The 20,062-nt window shown below is 40.9% G+C and overlaps 2 protein-coding genes across 2 annotated transcripts; both read left to right on the top strand.

Moving 5' to 3' along the window:
- Positions 1–1,397: 1,397 nt before the first annotated feature.
- Positions 1,398–5,767, top strand: LOC311063310 (cytosolic 5'-nucleotidase 1A-like). Its single transcript, XM_084082677.1, has 6 exons — positions 1,398–1,593; positions 2,065–2,232; positions 3,046–3,175; positions 3,271–3,393; positions 3,702–3,886; positions 4,235–5,767. Exons 1-6 carry the CDS (start codon positions 1,489–1,491, stop codon positions 4,598–4,600), a joined length of 1,077 nt encoding a protein of 358 aa, XP_083938803.1. The 5' UTR covers positions 1,398–1,488; the 3' UTR covers positions 4,601–5,767.
- Positions 5,768–9,098: 3,331 nt separating this feature from the next.
- Positions 9,099–19,655, top strand: LOC311063433 (saccharopine dehydrogenase-like oxidoreductase). Its single transcript, XM_084082894.1, is given in 13 exon segments — positions 9,099–9,399; positions 11,306–11,418; positions 11,738–11,818; positions 12,121–12,250; positions 12,519–12,568; positions 12,884–13,014; positions 14,901–15,018; positions 17,050–17,087; positions 17,089–17,161; positions 17,660–17,716; positions 18,102–18,213; positions 18,597–18,678; positions 18,885–19,655. Coding segments are annotated over 13 exon segments (1,281 nt in total). The 5' UTR covers positions 9,099–9,203; the 3' UTR covers positions 18,985–19,655.
- Positions 19,656–20,062: the final 407 nt, after the last annotated feature.

The raw sequence follows: 20,062 nt of genomic DNA, 5'->3' as shown, positions 1-20,062 counted from the left end.
TGATAGATGTAAGTGAGCTGGGCCCAGGTGGGAAGTGAGCTCAGTCTGAAATATATATCTGATTGATTCCCCTATATCAGTATGCAACTCACTCCGGTTGCTTCTATCAGCACACGCACGCCTGCCTTGTTTTCAAAAACAAAATTATTTTTGTTTTACCCAAATAAAGCTTCTTTACTGTATGTATAGAGAGAGTATTTTTTCATGGGCCCGCACAAAAGGCCCACCAGGGCCAAAATCTCCTGAAAGTTGACCCTTTCTTCCTGGGTCATGCCTAGGTGGAGCAGATCTAGAGTAACTAAGTACATTTACTCAAGTACTGTAGTTAAGTAACATTTTGATTTATTTTCTTTACTTTACTGGAGTGTTTCCAATTTTCAGTACTTTTACTTCTACTCCACTACATCTCAGAGGCAAATATTGTACTTTTACTCCACTGCAATTATTTGAAAACTTTAGCTCTTAGTTACTTTGTAGATTTTGATTATTATTACAAAACATACATTACCCAATTCAGCCCTATATACATTTCGGCCATTTGAAAATAGCCGATCTACAAGCTGAGCTGAGCTTGATCTACAAGCTGAGCTTGTAGATCTGCTATTTTCAAAATACTTTTATACATTTGAAAACTTGTGAAATGGGACATTCTGCATAATGAGTACTTTCTACTTTTACATTTACGTTCTACATTTTGATGCTAATACTTTTGTACTTTAACTCAAGTCAATTTTGAGTTCCGGACTTTTTACTTGTAAGGGCGCGCTCCCACCGCACTTTTATTTTACCTCTGGGGCAGAATCTGCCAATGCTTTTTCAATGCAAATGCGTGGATTCTTGGGAAAAATCCGCAAGACCAGGAATCCACGCATTTGCATTGACAAAGCATTGGCAGATTCTGCCCCAGGGGTAAAATAAAGGTGCGGTGGGGGCGCGCCCTAACAGAGTATTTCTACATTGCAGTATTGATACTTTTACTTGAGTAAAATGTGAGTACTTTCTTCCATCACTGTTTGTGATGCTCTGGTTGCCTCCCAATAGCTGCGTGCGTCATGACTAGAAGACACGCCCATTTACTTCCCCTCCTCTCCTCAGTAGTGTTGCCATGTCCACTTATTATAAGCAACTTTGGGCTTGTTTTTATATAAATTCGCTTGTAAATATTGGTAGTTGCGGGTTGCGTTTTTTGTGGGCTTGTTTCTAAAGTGTAGTTGCTTATTTGTTTTTGTTTTCCTAAATGTTGTTCAAACCAGTGGTTCTCAAACCTTTTCATGTCAAGTTTTGTTTGAAAATAGCCAATAGTATAGGTTTAAAGTGCTCATGAGTCCAGTTGTCGCTTCTTTTTGGCTTGTTTTCATAGACCTAGTTGCTTGGTTCTCTCTCAAAATCTGTCAACACTGCTCCTCACCACATTTCCGCAAAGTTTCCTCGGAGGATTCTCAACTGATTCTGACTGTAGATTTTACACCTTTTTGAGGATCTGCAAGAATGAGTGAAATCAAGACAGAAGCAAATGATGACAATGGGGAGGAAAAAGACTGGGCCGCGGCCAAAGCCTTCTTTGATAACCTCAAAACTAAAACACCCAGACCTGTAAGTATAGGCTGCTGTAGGTGGGATTGCAATGTGTTGAAATGCTTGTTAAACTGCTAAAAACTGTAAAAGTATCAATGCTGCAATGTAGAAATACTCTGTTACAAGTACATTTTTTTGTATTTGAGTTAAAGTACAAAAGTATTAGCATCAAAATATACTTAAAAGTACCAAAAGTAAAAGTATTCATTGTGCAGAATGTCCCATTTCACAAATAGCAGATCTACAAGCTCACAATGCATCTCATCGCGAAGCATTGTGAGCTTGTTGATCGGCTATTTTCAAATAGCCGAAATCCTGAAGTGGTTAATGTATGTTTTGTGATAATAATCTAAATCTACAAAGTAACTAGCAACTAAAGTTTTATTTACTGTAAATGTACTTAGTTACTTACTTTACTGTATGTGGGTGATTTTAAAACAACTCAACTCAACACTTCTTTTCTTTCCTTGACATGGTGATCATGGGCAGCCCAAACCCAAATATGCTGTTACTATAGCCGTCTCCTCCCGCACCTTGTTCAACATGGTGGCAGAGAGGAAGATCTATGAGGAACAAGGACTGGAGAAGTACGTGGCCCATCAGGTGGAGCACGAAAACGAGCCTCTGATGCCAGGAGTCTCTTTTCCATTTGTCAAGGTAGGTAAGCACTAAGCACTGTTAACATGTTACTGTCAGTGTATGTACAGTTGGTGCTTGCACTCACCACCTACATGAGACATTCACATCATCACCCCTCTGCTATGAAAAAGTTTAATTAAGCCTAAAAGCCCTTGGAACTGTCTGGCATTGCATAATAGGCTACCTCTCTTGAATCTTAATCTATTCAGACGATTAGTAATTATAAACCCATTATTTGAGGAAAAATGTGTAATTAGATTATAGTTACATTGTAATGGAAGCTGGATGTTTGATTATGTCTTGGCAAATTTCAACCTCCACACTGAAAGCTCAGGCCACACCTGAGATGTTTTATTTGTAGTGAAACTGTTCTGTTTGAAGAGAAAGTGTTATATTTGTGAAACTCAAATGTTTGTACGGTAACTGCATCCATTTTTTAGTATAAGGTGTGATATTTTCAATGTTTGATTTAGCAGTAATCCAGTATTCAGATTGGATTTTAAAAAGTAATCCAAGGGATTACGTTACCAATTACCACAAATTCTCATGTAATTTGTGGTCAGTAACTGACTATAATTCAATGTAATCTGACCCAACCCTGGGAACTTGCATGGACAGCATTCCACATCAGCCACCTGCCATATCGAAAACAGGTTAAGTTCAAGGTTCAAGGTTTCTTTATTTTTACATCTTGTGCACAGTGGCATTACTGAAAGAAAGGTGTGCCCCATTTCAAGTGTGGTAATATGCCAAGAATGGCTGAGCCGTCTGACACAAGTTCCTACTTGTTGCATCATCATTAACAACTTATGTGAACTTCTGTGTTGTTAGGCATTGATGACGGTCAATGCCAGGCTGAGGGAACTCTACCCAGAGAGTGAGGAGTTGTTTGACATCGTCCTGATGACTAACAACCATGCCCAAGTTGGAGTCCGACTCATAAACAGCATTAATCATTACAGTAGGTTGAATCCCCAAACAGCTACAGAGGACTTGTTCACTTTTCTATGCAGTATATCTAATGTTTTAATTTACAAATTGTCTTTGTTCCATCAGATTTGACCATAGAGAGATTCTGCATGACTGGAGGGCAGAGTCCCATTGGCTACCTGAAGGCTTACATGACCAACCTTTACCTCTCCAAGGACTCTGAGAAAGTCGCAGAGGCAATTGAAGAGGGTAGGCAAGGATGCAGTTAGATTTACATCCCGTTTTCTCTCACGCAGACATGTCAGTTGAAGATGTTTTTGGTTCCATTATTTCTATTAGTGAGTACATACTTTGGATTACGAAGTGGCATAAACTTCAATAAGTAATGCTTAAAATATTGCTGGTAAAGTGTTGAGGTTTATGCCATTTACTCTGATCTTGCACTTGTAAGTCACTCTAGATAAGAGCGTCTGCTAAAGGCCTCAATTGTAAACTAAACATTGACTTTCTAACTGACACCCTGCCATCCTTCCACCTGTCAACCCCTGTCCCCGCAGGCATTGCTGCTGCCACAATGTTTTCAGCCAACAAAGAGGTTGAGCTGAGTGATACCCAGCTGAGAGTGGCATTTGACGGAGATGCTGTGCTCTTCTCGGATGAGTCTGAGATCATTGTGAAACAAGGAGGCTTGGACAAGTTCTTTGAGCATGAGAAGCAATTCGAGAACAAAGCACTTGCAAAGGTAACCAATAGCCTGATTGACTAACATGGGAACAGGGAAGACATATATTATATATATACTAATAAACACCTCACTTATACTCACAAGACATAACTCAGTCCATCAGGGGGTATTTCAGCAGAACCTCTGTGCATGACTGTGAGTTGAATCCATTGCAGATAAGACAAAAATGTTTGCACAATCATCCTACCTGACATCTCAATAGTTAGTTACACACAAGCTCTGGCTACATATCATGAACTGTGATTGTGTTTCTCACTTGTTTACCTCTGTCACTCAATAAAGTGCTTAATTAAGAAACTGTTCATCAAAAGCATTTTAGGCATACGGTTGTGTCGACTTTTTCAGGGTCCCCTGAAGGGTTTTCTGGAGGCCCTGGGGAAACTCCAGAAGAAGTTCTATGCCAAGGATGAGCGTTTGACCTGTCCCATCCGCACTTTCCTGGTCACAGCCCGCAGTGCAGCCAGCTCAGGGGCCCGCGTTCTGAAAACACTAAGGAGCTGGGGCCTAGAGATCGACGAAGCTCTCTTCCTGGCCGGGGCCCCCAAGGGACCCCTCTTAGAGAAGATAAAACCCCACATATTTTTCGACGACCAAATGTTCCACGTTGAGGGGGCCAATGAGCTGGGCACCATCGCTGCACACGTACCGTATGGGATTGGACAGAAGTACCACAAGGGGAAACTCATTGAGCAGCCACAGAAAGAGAAGTGATCTTACACTGTATCACCTGAACATGTTTTGATGTACACTATAGTTAGTTCCTTTTTTAAGGGTGGAAGATAATTTATGGTTTACTTTGTTACTTTATTGACTTGAGACACTGCACAGATTTCAGTTTGCAGTCCATTATGGACATATAACAGTTCATACTTTACACAGGGTCACTTGGGTTTAGAACACATAATTACACTGTAACATATTTACATGTTTACTTGATATCTACTAAATGTATACAGTGTTAACCTTTTATTCGCCCCAAAGCAAAAAGGGACGTGCTCTTTAAAATACATGGCAACCTGATTCCCATGATCAAACTAGAAGCAACAACCCCTATTTGAGTTTTAAGTATCATATACAGTATGTATAATCCTAGCCTAAATTGATTTAGGATGCAGCTTTCTTCAACACCTTACCTAAAGTTTTAGAGAGGCAGGCTCTGTTGAAATCTTTAAACATTTAAAAACATATTTTTAACCTAGCCTTTCTACAGCACAATTTCTCAAATTTGTAAGGTCTTTTATGTCATTTTCAATTTTAGTCATTTTTATTTAGTTTTCTTATGAAAAGCACTTAGTTTTTCTTATTTGCTTCCTTTTAATCTACAGTATGTTTCTACTTAAACGTAACAGTACTTTGAGCTGCATGTTTTGTATGTTATACAAATACAATAACGTTTATTATTATTATTTAGTTCTGTATGACACAGCAGTGAATCCTAAACATATTACCAGAATTATTATCAATAGTGGCCTGGATCCAGTGGATCCTATGTAGAAGTAGAAAAAAAAAAGTTTTTCGACAGATCAAGTCTGAATTGTCACAATGTGTTTGCACAGCAGCACATTTCTTTCGCAAGGTAATTCATTGTGCTTCATAGGAAGGAAGTGCATTCAAACGTACACATGAAATGTGTACATTCTTATAGAATCAACAATTTAATCAGCAGCCAAATTCAACAAGTCTGGTTTGTTTTAATTCTCCATTCTGAATAACCTGCTATGACTGTATGTTACATAGAAATAATACAAAGAAAGCCTTTGCTGCATTTGGAGAACTGCTGTTTCTGTACTGCTGTTTTACTTACTGGCATTTTAGACTAGAAGCTAATGTGCTCAAACTGTACTTTTTATATTAAAATTTTGTATTTGTTGAACACAAGACTGACATTACTACTGGAATGGTCAAAATTCCATATTACATTGCAACTGTAGAGCATATAAGTGTTGTTAGACTATTCCTAGCATCTTTCTATAATAAGCTAATGGATTTGTAAAATTCTTTATTTTCTATTTCTTCTATTTAGAAGTGGACTGATTGGGAGATTGGGAATTTTGTTGCACCTGCAATAACAAAGGAAATTAATTTCTAAAAAAGATCTAATCATGTGGATCTCAGGTCAGGATCCACATGGGAATGGCCAAGGCTCCTTTAATCTTTTGTAATTTAAGATACATTTATGGTATAATTGAAGAGGATTCATATGAATAAACAATATATAATGAATACTTTCTGCATTGATTCTCACCAAGGTGAATCTTAAACCCACTAGTTTTGAACGATTTTAGGGTTTTATGTAAATTGTACAGGCATTTGAAGCAATAAATGGGGATTCGCATACTGTGATGCCATGATATGTGAGCCATTCACTGGCTTGATATCTAGTCTGTATGCATCAGTTGTCCATGTGTTTTAAACGTTATTTCAGATTTTTGATCTGGACTCACCCCTTGTCTCCCAAGTATTGCCTCTGCCACAATGTTTTCACCCGCCACAGAGATCGAGTTGAGTGACACCCAGCTGAGAGTGGCCTTTGAGAAGGAATATGAGAAAAATCTATGAGCGAAGACCTGCATTACATAATAATTACCTCCTTTCTACTCCCAAGACGTAGGCTACAGTCTATGGATCTAACTCAGTCCACCATGGTGTATTTCAGCACAACCTCAGCACAGACCACTCCGGTCTGCCACCTCGGGGCGACTGACTCCCTCCCCACTCAACGGTCCTTCTGGTCGATCGACACGGTCACGACTTTTTTCTGTTCTGGCCCCACAGTGGTGGAATGAACTTCCCACTGATGTCAGGACAGCAGAGTCACTGCCCATCTTTCGCCGCAGGCTGAAAACCCACCTCTTCAGGAAACACTACCCTTCCTCTTTGCCTAGCCTACTTGTTGTTAACTAGTTGTAGGAACTATTGTTGTATTGTTGTATTGGATCTATTAGCTCGTGCTCATTTGATTTGGCTATTTTATCTCATGTGTTTATGAAAGTGGATAGCTGATATATTGCACTTTTACCTTAGCGCTAGGTATACTCTTGGTTGCTTGTTTTTACAGGAAATGCACTTAAGACCTCTGGTGATTAGTAGTTTCGTTCCCTACCTATGTTGAATGCACTTATTGTAAGTCGCTTTGGATAAAAGCGTCTGCTAAATGACTGTAATGTAATAATGTAATGTAACCTCTGAGCAGGACCATGAGTTAAATCCACTGCCAATTCATCCCAGCTAGACATCTGCACAATCATCCTCACATTCATTCCCATATCTCTATTATCATTTCACAATAAAAAGAAAGAAAGTGAAATACACATACACTCACTCACATGCTCACGTTATATACTGGCACACCAGTTATGCACAGTGATATCACTCAGGCCATGAAAATGATTCCTGGTCATTGTGTCTTTTTGTCTAACACTTGCAGCAGATTGCTCATGAATGTATTTGGGAGTGAGTGTGCTTTTCTGTCAGACCTGGTTCAAATAGAATTGTGGGACTTGTTCTTCTTGGCGTACTAGATAGGCGGGTGTTTCTGTGTGAGAACAATTGAGATTTTTGGTGATTTGCAGTCAAATGCATGCAATCAATTCGGACTTCTTCTGGTGTTTATTTTTTATTTATTTTTGCTTTCTACACCCTTTTTCTCCACAATTTAATTGTTCGCCAAATGATTCCTCCCCCACACATTTCTGTGTTATTACTGCTGTGCTGTTGTATCCTACTGACTCACCTGCCAGTGAGGTTTTTAATGTGAGCTTAGATTGATCCTGTTCTTGCTCCTGTCCTGTCTTGCTGCTCTGACAGAATGTCCTGGTGCATGTATCTTAACCGCTTAAACCTTAAGTCATAAGTATCTATGTGTTCATAAATATTCACTTTTGTTTTAGTGAACATTGAGTGCTGCAAATTGAAGTCTTTGCTAGAACTAAAATAGTTGGAGATTAAAACAATTACATACAATTATCATAGTAGTATTAACTTTGAATAAAAAGTATTATACTTGCCTGCACCGAATTTAATTCCAGCCGATCCACTATTGATGAAATGCTTAAAAAGGCCAACCTTCAGTGACCTGAGGTACAGTAATTGAATGCATCAGCATCCACATTTTCTCAAAATGCAATACTTGAACTTGACCACCAGACGTCTCACTTCACCACAAATCAAGAGGCATTCACATACAATTCACCATAGTAGTTTTGCTGCAGTCAGACATGGCTGCGTTCTGGTTCTGGGCAACATCTTCCTGCGTATCTACGCTAAAGTGTCTTATTACAGCATTAATTTGATAATTATATGAAGTTGTAATGGTAGATGTAAAAGGTTACCGATGCCGATGCCGGCCGGTGTCTACTTTCGGAAAAGCAGCTAATAAAAGGCAGTGGTGTAAAGTAACTTAGTACATTTACTCAAGTACTGTACTGTACTTAAGTACATTTTTGAGGTATTTTTTTACTTTACTGGGGTATTTCAAATTTTCAGTACTTTTACTAAATTGCACTTTTACTACACTACAAGTATTTAAAACTTTAGTTAACCTACTAGTTACTTTGTAGATTTGGATTATTATTACAAAACATACATTAACCACCTCACAATGCGTCACCATGCGAAGCATTGTGAGCTTGTAGATCTGCTATTTTTATACATTTGAAAACTTGTGAAATGGGACATTCATGAGTAGCCTACTTTCTACTTTTTGTACAGTTTGTAAGTACATTTAAATACCAATAGTTTTGTACTTTTACTCAAGTAGATTTTTAATTCCGGACTTTTACTTGCAACAGAGCATTTCTACATTGCAGTATTGATACTTTCACTTAAATAAAACATTTGAGTACTTTTTCCACTTTTGTCACTGATAAAAGGGGTGTGTCAATGTGTGAACGCAAACTACGCACGGAGGTAACCGAAAGACTCGCCCCAAAACACGCTCACCCCCGTTTGTTTTCGTGGTTCTTGTAACTGAGGTTAAGTTTAGAAATAAGGTTAGGTTTTTGCACCGTTTTACTGAGCTTAAGTTTAGGAATAAGGTTAGGTTTTGGCACCGTTTTACTGAGGTTACGTTTAGAAATAAGGTTAGGTTTAATTTGGGCACAGTTTACTGAGGTTCATACGTTTAGGAACACCGTTCCGAGGTCGCCGGATTTGCCCGGGGGCAACTGTGTTTTGGGGCGAGCATTTTGGTGTTCACGGAAGACGCATGGCAGTTCCCTGTCTGAAGGGCACGTTTGAGTACTGCGTAGTAACATAATTGTAACCAGCACCGCAGGCGGGTCCTGTAAGCTGCAACCGCTTACACGACAACACAATGGCGACTGTAGTAACCTCTAACAGACCGTACGACATTATAATATTCGGTGCCTCTGGGTTCACCGGACAGTTTGTGGTGGAAGAGGTCGCCCGATGCGCAGCCGAAGGTTCCAGTGGGTCGTTCCAGTGGGCCGTGGCCGGGAGGAGCCGTGAGCGGCTGGAAGGAGTGTTGACCCAAGCTGCCGGGAGACTGTGTATGTGCTGCTGCTGGACAGCGTGCAGCGTTTGTTGTTTGTTTGCCGTCTGTGAAATAACTAAATCAGTGTCAGATCTAGCCCTGAAACATGACCGTCATATCATGACAGTCATGGCGCTACTTGTTCCTGGTTTTTGAAATTTCTACATTTACAACCGCTACATCTACATAAACGTTCAGATTTCAAATATAAAGTGCTGACCCCACGGCCACGGATGTAACAACTTAAAACGCCTGGGTCTAAGTACCCGTATTTCCCGTATTGTTCAATAAAAAGCATTTTACTCCGATTGGCGGCCATTTATTATAGAGTTATTATGTATCAGCGTGCAGTACACCCCCCAACCGATAGGGTCGCGTTGTTGAACGCATGGAGAACATTCTAAAAAAAATGGCCACCGATCGGATTAAAATGCTTTTTATTGAACAATACGGAAGATACGGGTACTTAGACCTGGGCGTTTTAACTTGTTACATCCATGGCCGTGGGGTCAGCACTTTATATTTGAACGTTAATGTAGATGTACGGGTTGTAAATGTAGAAATTTCAAAAACCAGGAACAAGTAGCGCCATGACGCTTGTGATAGACGAGCGTCATGTGAACCATGGCTATGTCAGATCATGTCATTCTCAGGTGGCTTTGCTGTGGTATGAGCCTTATTGCCAGTGGTGGAAAAAGTACTCAACATTTTTACTTAAGTAAAATATCAATACTGCAATATATAAATACTCTGTTAAAAGTAAAGTCCGGAATTCAAAATGTACTTGACTGAAAGTAGAAAGTACTCATTATGCAGAATGTCCCATCACAAGTTTTCAAATGTATAAAATGTATAAAAATCTTTAGAAAATTATAGATCTAGAAGCTCACAATGTAAATGGCCGAAATGTATATGGGCTGGATGTGGGTAATGTATGTTTTGTAATAATAATCAATATCTACAAAGTAACTAGTAACTAAAGTTTTCAAATAATTGTAGTGGAATAAAAGTACAATATTTGCCTCTGAGATTTAGTGGAGTAGCAGTAAAAGTACTGAAAATTGGAAATACTCCAGTAAAGTAAAAGTACCTCAAAATCGTACTTAAGTACAGTACTTGTGTACATGTACTTAGTTATTTTACACTACTGGAAATAACAAAATCAGTGTCAAATCTGTCATTCTCAGCTGGCTTTGCTGTGGTTTAAGTCTTATTGCTGTTTTGCCAGGACAGTTCAGAGCATGATCTTTTAATGGATAAAAACCATGTCCTGTATTAATTGACCTCAAGTGTCCAGTTTGTGCATGTCTACTAACTAGCTACACACTAGGGGTCTAGCCTTGGATCAAGACTATCATAGATGTATTTTATAGATTTTTACATTTGCATATCTATGATCAAGTCAGACTAAATGAAATCCATCTATGATAGTCTTGATCCAAGGCTAACAGGGGTCATGCATGTTCCTTCACTTTAGGGTTAGGGTTAGAGGTAGGGGGGTTGAGGTTAGTTTTGAGGGAACACAGGGCTGAGGCCTGAAGAAAATTGTTCTTATTTGTTCTTGCAGACAGTAATGAGATCCAAACTTTGTTTAGGTCATTCCCCAATAGGTAATTATCTAGTTGCAATAGCTCACAACTATGCAGTGTGTGTCTGGACACTTTTTGGGCGACCTGCAACTAAACTAACATCATCTTTGTATGTTGTGCAGCAATCAGGCTAATCACAAAAGGCAGTGTCAGGTGTCAGCTAATTATCAAGATTGTGCAGATTTGCAGCCAATAATGCATATGATGACGTTTAGTAAATAAAATGCCTGTATGATTAGTCTACATCATATATATCTCCACTGTAGATGAATCAATTTAATTTGAGAGATTCATCCACTGTAGATTAATCAATTAACCAATCTCTGTTTCTAGCGATGCCAGAGTTGAGGACAGACATCGAAATAATTGTTGCGGATGTGTCCAATGAAGAATCACTGGGCATGATGTGTCAACAAGGGCAGGTCATTCTCAACTGTGTGGGACCAGTAAGTAATGTATTATTATAGTCTTTGTGTGGTGATGGGGAGGGCTTTTCATCCTGTGTCAATGTCATGACAACAAGTTCTGAACAGGTCCTGAATAAAGTGACTCACATATAGGTTTTATTAATTGACATATGAATCAAACACACACGCTCACGCACACACACACACACACACACACACACACACACACACACACACACACACACACACACACACACACACACACACACACACACACACACACACACACACACACACACACACACACACACACACGTGCATGTGTATTTCTGACTGTGTCCCCTTTGTCCCTTTTCAGTACAGGTTTTATGGAGAGCCCGTGGTGAAAGCCTGCATTGAGAATGGAGCTCACTGCATAGACATCAGTGGGGAGCCTCAGGTAGGTTGTCATTTAAATGCCACCTTTTATGACTGTTACCGTTGTTGTTAATGTGCTTTTTATGGATTGATATTTGTTTTAGTGCTGAGTCACTAAAAACGACTGCAGCGATGACAGCACAAGTGATGTGTGTGTGTGTGTGTGTGTGTGTGTGTGTGTGTGTGGTCAATGCTGTGTGTGCCTCTGCATGCATGCCCTTGTACACTTGAATGCACATGTTAATTTGTTTTTAAGTGTGCACACTTGTGTGTGTGTGCGTTCATGCATGCAAATATTAATGAACGTGTGTCCTTCCTCCACAGTTTCTGGAACGTATGCAGCTGGTGTATCACAGTAAGGCCTTGGACAAGGGGGTGTATGTGATTGGCAGTTGCGGGTTTGACTCCATCCCAGCAGACATGGGCATTCTCTATACCCAGAAGCAATTCAAAGGTACACAACGCTCAGACTCACCCAGTAGAAACAAGATCTAAATCACCTATGAATAGATTATTATTATTGTTGCTATTATTATTATTATTATTATTATTAATAATAATACTAATACTACTTAATTATTAATTGAACACAATGAATAGTTAAACACTTTGCTGTGTTACAGTCCTGTCAGAAATGTAATAAACTGTAAAACAAACCATAAAAAAAGAAGAAAAAAATAAATGAACTTAATTTAAGTTTAGGTACGTACGTATGTTTTCAGGAACACTGACAGCAGTGGAGAGCTTCTTCACCGTTACCACTGGACCTGAGGTAGACTATCTTATCTTTTCCTGACTTCAAGAATAAAGTGTTTCCAGAAGAGGAAAGTGTTAAAAGTTTAAAATTATGTACATAAACCTTGATAAAAGTGTTAAGGTATGACAGTCCTCTCAAAGCAGAGGTTTTTAATGCTTGGTACATCTCGGTATCATCTTGGTATCTCAGGCTGTTTGTGGCATCAGCCCAGTCGATGGCTCATGTTGCATCTCATTCCTGTCATTCTTCACTGTTCTTGTCAGAAAAGAGCAATTGAATTGAATGGGAACTGAGGTGAAGTCAGCGCTGGTGTCCTTCCGTTCCTTGCAGGGCGGCGTTGGCCATGATGCCACCTGGCAGTCTGCCATCTACGGCTTCTCAGACAGCCACTCTCTACGCCAACTGAGGAAGAAGTTTGGCCACAAACCCATGCCTGTGGTGGGAGCCAGAGTTAAAAAGAGGTGCTGTAATAGGTCTCAGAGTGGGGTTACTTTCTGACAAGTTCACTCCTATTTGGAGTGATGACATTTTAATTGGTCTGTCAAGGCTTGGCAGGGATAGGGGTAAGGGGTGTTCCAATGATTATACAAACTAGACCATACCCGGTGAAGGGCGCAGACGAAAGTAGTTGCAAAGTTGGGGTTAATGCAGGTCCTGTCGCGCGGTTTCTCCCCCGCGCGCGTCCCGTCGTGGCGCCCACCCCCCCTCCCCCCGTCGCTCCCGTCGCGCCACCCCCCGGCCCGCGGTCACCCTTCCCCACGGGCGGATATATATATATATATATCAGCACTTTGTTCGCTGAAGCTGTGTGTGAGGTCGTCATTGTAGAGGGATGTGTCGTAGGTGGTTCTCGTCGTGTGTCTGTGTGTGTGTGTGTGTGTGTGTGTGTGTGTGTGTGTGTGTGTGTGTGTGTGATGTTGCTGGCTGTTGTTGGCTTTCAGGGGGTGGAGTCCTGGTAGTGATAGGAATGATTGGAATGTGATGTGTTGCCATGTCCGCCTATTGTAAGCGCTTTAGGGGCAATGTTGGTGTTATAGGGTTCGTTTGGTTTGGCCTCGTTTTCATAGACCTTGCTGCTTGTTTCTCTTGCGAAACCTGGCAACGACGCATGAGCAGTTTGAGCAAGAGTCCCCCCAACCAAGACACCACCGTGAGGTTACTAGAATTATAGTAGGATGCACCTGCGGCGCAAACCCTGCCTGTTAAAAACCTCTAGCCAAGTCAAAAACCTTGGTGTAGTCATTGACTCAGACCTGAATTTAAACAGCTACATTAACACAATCACAAAGTCAGCCTACTGAAAAAATACAGCACAGGTTAAATGACTTATGTCTGGAGCATATCACACAGTTTTTTTTAATACAGTACTTACACTAGCTCCCTGTGTGTTATAGAATTGATTTCAAAATACTACTGTTGGTCTATAAAGCTTTGAATGTTTTTTGTCCAAAATACATTTCTGCTCTTGTACAATATCATGAACCATCCAGATCTCTCAAGTCATCTGGGAAAGGTCTGCTTTCTGTCCCTAAAACCAAAAATAAACGTGGGGAAGCATAATTTAGTTTTTATGCACCAGACATGAAATCAGAGGTTTTAGTGTTTGGCCCTCCTCTCGCCAGTGCCCAAATAGAAAAGGACCTCGGCCCAATATCCTCAAATCTTAAGCCTACCTATAAAAACACTTTTGACCCCGACCTTAACCTTCAACACCATGTCAAGAACGTCATTCAATCCTGATTTCTAAAATCAAGTCATTCCTGTCCATCCCTGAACTGACAAAGGTTAATGCGTTTATCTTTTCACGCCTGAGTAGTACTGCAACTCTGTGTACACCTGCCTTACAAAAAAGTTTGTTCATCCAATTAGTTCAGAATGCTGCAGTTCACCTTTTAACTGGGTCCAAACTATTTGATCATGTTTCTCATTTTAGCTTCCCAACGCTGGGCTGGCTGCCAATCACTTTCAGAATTGATTTGATTTACATTTTTCTCATGACGTACAAAGCCAGGTCAGGTCTCGCTACGTCTTACATCTCTGATTTGCTCTCCCCCTATGTGCAAACGTGTAGTCTGAGATCGATAGCCAAAGCACTTTTAAGTATTCCAAAGTGCAGGTTAAAGATTAAAAGCGACCAGGCTTTTGCTATCAAATCCCCTACACTTAAGAATGCCCTGCCCCTGCAGAATAGGCTCGCTGAGTCGATACCTTGTTTTAAATCCCTGCTTAAAACTCACATATAGATTAGCTTTTAGTACTAACTCCTCCTAATTTGTTTTTATTTATCATATTTATCTGTCTTTTGTTGTTTCCACATGTGTATTCTGCTTCTCTTCTCTATGTCCAGGGGCTCTGTGTTTTTCAGCAAGGAGATTCATCAGTATGCCATCCCATTCATGGGCTCCGACCCCTCTGTAGTTAAGAGAACCCAGCGGTATCTTTATGAAGAAGAAGACCATTCACCAGTAAGACCCTATAACAGTACAACACAGCTTTTGCTCTGTATTTGTTGCAGAACATTTGCAAAACATCTCAAATTATATGAAATAATAATAGAGGTTCGGGCCGCTACGCGCCCCTCACATCTAGAGTTCGGGCCGCTATGCGTCCGTGTCCCTTTTGTGCCCATATATGGAGATCTCTGTATCTGTCTGTCTACCTGTGTCCTTTTATGCCCATATATGGTCAGGGGCCACTCATTGTGGGTGGAAGGGGTGTACAATGGGTGGCCAATCACAGTGCAGCAAATGTCAATGTCCCAACCCCACTTATGGGGGCGGCTACACCGCCCAAAAATACGATCTAATTTTAAATATATCCCGTATAGATGATCACCCAGGCATTTGTCATTGTGCGAGTTTATCCAAACGAGGCTTACTGACATGGGATGATACGCCTGCCTGGCGCTAGATAACAAGGTTTATGAGGAATGCCAGGTGATAATTTGTTTATCACATACAGTGCCACTTAAATCTTTTATACTTCGTTGACCGGGGTCCCTTGGGACTCTATGCTTGGTCTCCTCCCCTTTTCCGTAAATAGACAATCTACAAGCTTGTGTGAGCTTGTAGATCTGCTGTTGTTGCTGAATGTTCACCCCAGAATAGGGTTCAAGTGATCAATTGAATACATTTTTATCATATTAACGTTCCTGTTTTTAGCGGCGCTAGCCGCTCTATACCTGACTTTGTCCGTGTTCACCGTCAACATTCCGATTGGTCAGACCCGTCAACGTTCCGATTGGTCAGACCCGTCAACGTTCCGATTGGTCAGACCCGTCAACGTTCTGATTGGTCAGACCCGTCAACGTTCCGATTGGTCAGACCCGTCAACGTTCTGATTGGTCAGACCCGTCAACGTTCCGATTGGTCAGACCCGTCAACGTTCCGATTGGTCAGACCCGTCAACGTTCCGATTGGTCAGACCCGTCAACAAAGTGATTGGTCAAGCTTCACATGACACATGGCTATAAACACATTATAAACACATATCGATGACAAAATGAAAAGGCGCCGCTACCTTCACACAGGGTGTATTATAACACTCCTTATCCAGTGGAGCTGACAGCCAAGCCTATGCAGTTTTTCGGAGAAGTTGTAACTTAAGCAGAATTTATCCAACTAGCTGTGGTCATGTCTGTAATCTATTTCTATTTCTGTCTCACGCACATGCACACGCACACGCACACGCACACGCACACGCACACGCACACGCACACGCACACGCACACGCACACGCACACGCACACACACACACACACACACACACCTTAACTCTCCTCCATCTTCCTCAGCCTATCGTCTTGTTCTCACCGTTCTGCCCTGTACGGTTTGGTGTTATTCTAGTGTGTGTGTGTGTGTGTGTGTGTGTGTGTGTGTGTGTGTGTGTGTGTGTGTGTGTGTGTGTGTGTGTGTGTGTGTGTGTGTGTGTGTGTGTGTGTGTGTGTGTGTGTGTGTGTGTGTGTGTGTGTGAGTGAGAGAGACTAGGTCAGCTATTCCAGCTGCTGTCAGTACTTTATTGTCATCTAGAGGAAACTGGCCTTAATGAAACCTTGTGATTGCGTTGTTTAGACCAGTGGAGTGGAAATATGATGAGTCACATGTAGTGAGTCATCACTTCTCCACTGTTCATTATTTTGTTTGAAGTCTCATCTCTCTATCTCTGTCTCCCCAATTACTTCCTTTTTTTGTTTCCTTTCTACTATTTCCCTCTCCCTCCCGCTTTCTCCTTAATCTTTGCTTCTCTATTTCCTTTCTCGTTTCACTTCCTCCCCCTTTCCCCTTCTACTCCCTTCCACCTACCCATTTCCTCTCTTATCTACTTTGCTCTTCCCCTCTCTCTATTTTATTTCCCCCTGTGTCCCATCATTCCTTCATCCAATTCCCACTTTCCCTATTTCTCTGAAACCATCTCTGTTGCCTCCCTCATCTTTCCCTCCTCTTCCCATATCTCTCCTCATCCCCTCCCATCTTCCCCCTCCCTCCTCTCCTCTCCAGGTTCAGTACAGTGCCTATGTTGGCGTTGGTGGGCTGTTCGCAATTTTTCAGCGGAGGTCTGATCTTTTGGCTCATGGTCAAATTCAGCCTGGGCAGGAAACTCCTCACTATGGTAGGCACATAAGTTATAACTCACCATGTCATCCCCTTATCACAGGCATTTCACTACTATTACCATGAAATATGGTATATTCCAACATGCTGACTAGAAGCTCATCTGAAACCCTTGAGATTAGAGGTGGCTTGAGGGCAGTAAAATATTTGTAAAAGGTAAACGCTTTCATAAAGAATACTTAAAGTAAATGGAAGCGTTGAAACATGGGCATGTGCATGGACATACCAACATGCTATACAATTTTATATTATGGAATTATAAACTTGTCAATTAAAGAAGTAGATTGAATTTTTTTATGTTCAGTTGTGCTGATAAAATGTTTGATTATAATAAGCAGTTAATAACTGTAATAATGAGTCATTTTAATTACATGATAAGTTACTGTAAGTCGCTGCAAAGTAAAATCTTAATTTTTACTCTGAGGGTCGGTTATTACTGTTAAATGAACACTCAAGATTGTACTGTGCGGTAATGCGTTGTTATTTGGGTCCACAGTTTCCATCGTTCTTCTCCTTTGGCTTGTTTTCCAAGACTGGTCCAACGATGAAGCAGGTCAGAATGCATACTACTTCAGAGTTTTGTTCTGGATATATTGTGTTTTCTTTGCCTGTTTGAAACTCAGTCACTCATTCAAGTAACAAAGGCACATGTGCAATGTATGAGAACTCTCTCCCTGGTACTAAATGCATGTGGTTCTGTGTCGGCCTTGTTCATCCGTGATTATGTCCATGTGTGTCTGATGTGTTTTTGTTTGTCTTTGTAGTTACTTATTTGATCAGATTAAGCTGCTGTAACGCCTCAATTTCCCTTCGGCGATTAATAAAGTATATCTCATCTCATCTCATCACACTCATTGGCGGACTAACTTCCTCACTGAAAGCCTCCCGTCCTTTTGGTCTCCTTCCTTGCTTATCTCTCTTGCTTATCTCTCTTTTAGATGGAGGACACGTGTTTCAGCCTGACGTTTTTTGGCGAGGGCTACTCAGAGGGACAAGACACCTCACAGGGTCACCCCAACGCCAAGATCTGCACTCAGGTCATAGGAGCAGGTAAAAAGAGCCACACCCTGTAGTACTGCAACTATCTATTATTTTCTTAGCGATTTTACTATTGATTACTTTCTGGATTAATCAAATTCTCGAATATTTGATACTGATACTTTACATGATTTGATTAAACCTAACTGCTGTTACACAGTTTTGTGTTGTATTACCTATCTGAAGAAAGTTTCAAGTGTCTGCAAGTTGCTTTCATATTGTACTGAAATGTATGGCATCCAATGTGGCTTCCTTGAATCTCAAACAAATGATGGTATGCTTTGGAAAGTGGTTGGCAGTAATGTCAAGTGTATTTTGAGACATAGGCAATGGGCTAAACAAGTCCTTCAAGTGTCTTTCTGTAATTCTTTGCTTGTATTGGTCTTTGCTGACAGAGCCTGGCTATGTTGCCACACCAACGGCTATGGTCCAGGCAGCCGTGACCTTGTTGAATGAAGTGCATTCACTCCCAAGAAGGTTAGATGACGGTCTATCTGTCTTGAAGTCTTTCTGTCTGACACTCTTAGTCTGCTAGCTTTTCATACTGCACACACTTTTACAGTACAGTACATCTTTATCAGCATTTGCCAGGAATTGGGAGACTGTCTCTATTCCTGTCTTTCTTACCCTCTCTCATCTCTGTGTCTCTCTCTTTCTCTCTCTTTCTCTTTCATCATTGACAGGGGAGGAGTGTATACTCCAGGTGCTGCGTTCTGTAAAACCAGCCTCATCGACCGCCTCAATAACCACGGCATTAAGTTCTCAGTCAGGAGCTACCCATAGGCCCCCAGCGGCAACCATTTTAGAAGTCCCACCACCCTGCATCCATCTTGCATTAGCACCACTGTATGATTGCCAAAATATCCCCCTGCCCCTCACCTCTCTCAGCATTGTCTGCGTTAGCACTGAATATAAAGGTAGGTGGGCCACTGTAGAAGTCAACCCAACTCTCCATCTGTCCTCTTATTATTTTTATTGCGTACAGTGGTAGTCATTGTTGAAGTGTCCAGCCTTTGTATCGATACAATGCTGGTATTTTGTACAGTGGTAACCACTGTTGAAGTCCCTCCAGCCTGAATTTATGCATTATTACAGGGCTTGGTTGAATAATCGATTCTGTTTGGTCAGTCACGCCATTCTATGGTCCTTTTAGTTCTAGATAGCAGACTGCTGCTATGAACGTCATTCTGATCAACAGACTGTTTTTTGCACTACCATATCCAGCATGGTGCCCAAGTAACAATCACATTTGACATCTAAACGGTACACCAAAGTATGCTTCTGAAAATATTTGAGGCCAGGAATGGGCAATACTTACAAATATTTGATCAGCACTGCCTAGATTGATAGTTTGATCTACGTATGTTTCGGGAGCTGGCCATGTTGCGCTGAACGGATCTCTTTACCAGAAACAATGAAATCCTTTTTAAATCAATAAAATTGTTTTTGTTGAACCTTTTGTGTAAATACATTTATTTCTAGTAGCTATGTAATAAGCGTCCTTTAGTGTGCTTGCCTCCTACTTCATGTTGGGGTCCTGCATCAACCGGGATTCATTTCTCTATAATGACCGCTTCGCTGTTCATTATGCCTTACTTAACACGGTGTTGGACTTTGGATAATACCCTCTACCCTACATACAGTATATCTATCCTGCAGCAGAGTCAGATGGTATGATACATTCATCACTTCAACAAGCCCTTGTTATGTCTACATCAAGGCCTATGCCCACAGGTACCATCAAATCTGTCCAGGAAATAAAGTGTGATTTCAGTCATAGCGTTATACTGTCTGGACAGTCATTTTAATTTAACTTAAAAATTTAAAACAAAAATCCACAAAGGTTAGGGATTTTATTGAG

The sequence above is a fragment of the Gymnoscopelus microlampas genome (genome assembly GCF_963454915.1).
Source record: "Gymnoscopelus microlampas genome assembly, chromosome: 16".
In the NCBI taxonomy this organism is placed as follows: domain Eukaryota; kingdom Metazoa; phylum Chordata; class Actinopteri; order Myctophiformes; family Myctophidae; genus Gymnoscopelus; species Gymnoscopelus microlampas.
This window is presented reverse-complemented; position numbering and strand designations above follow the sequence as displayed.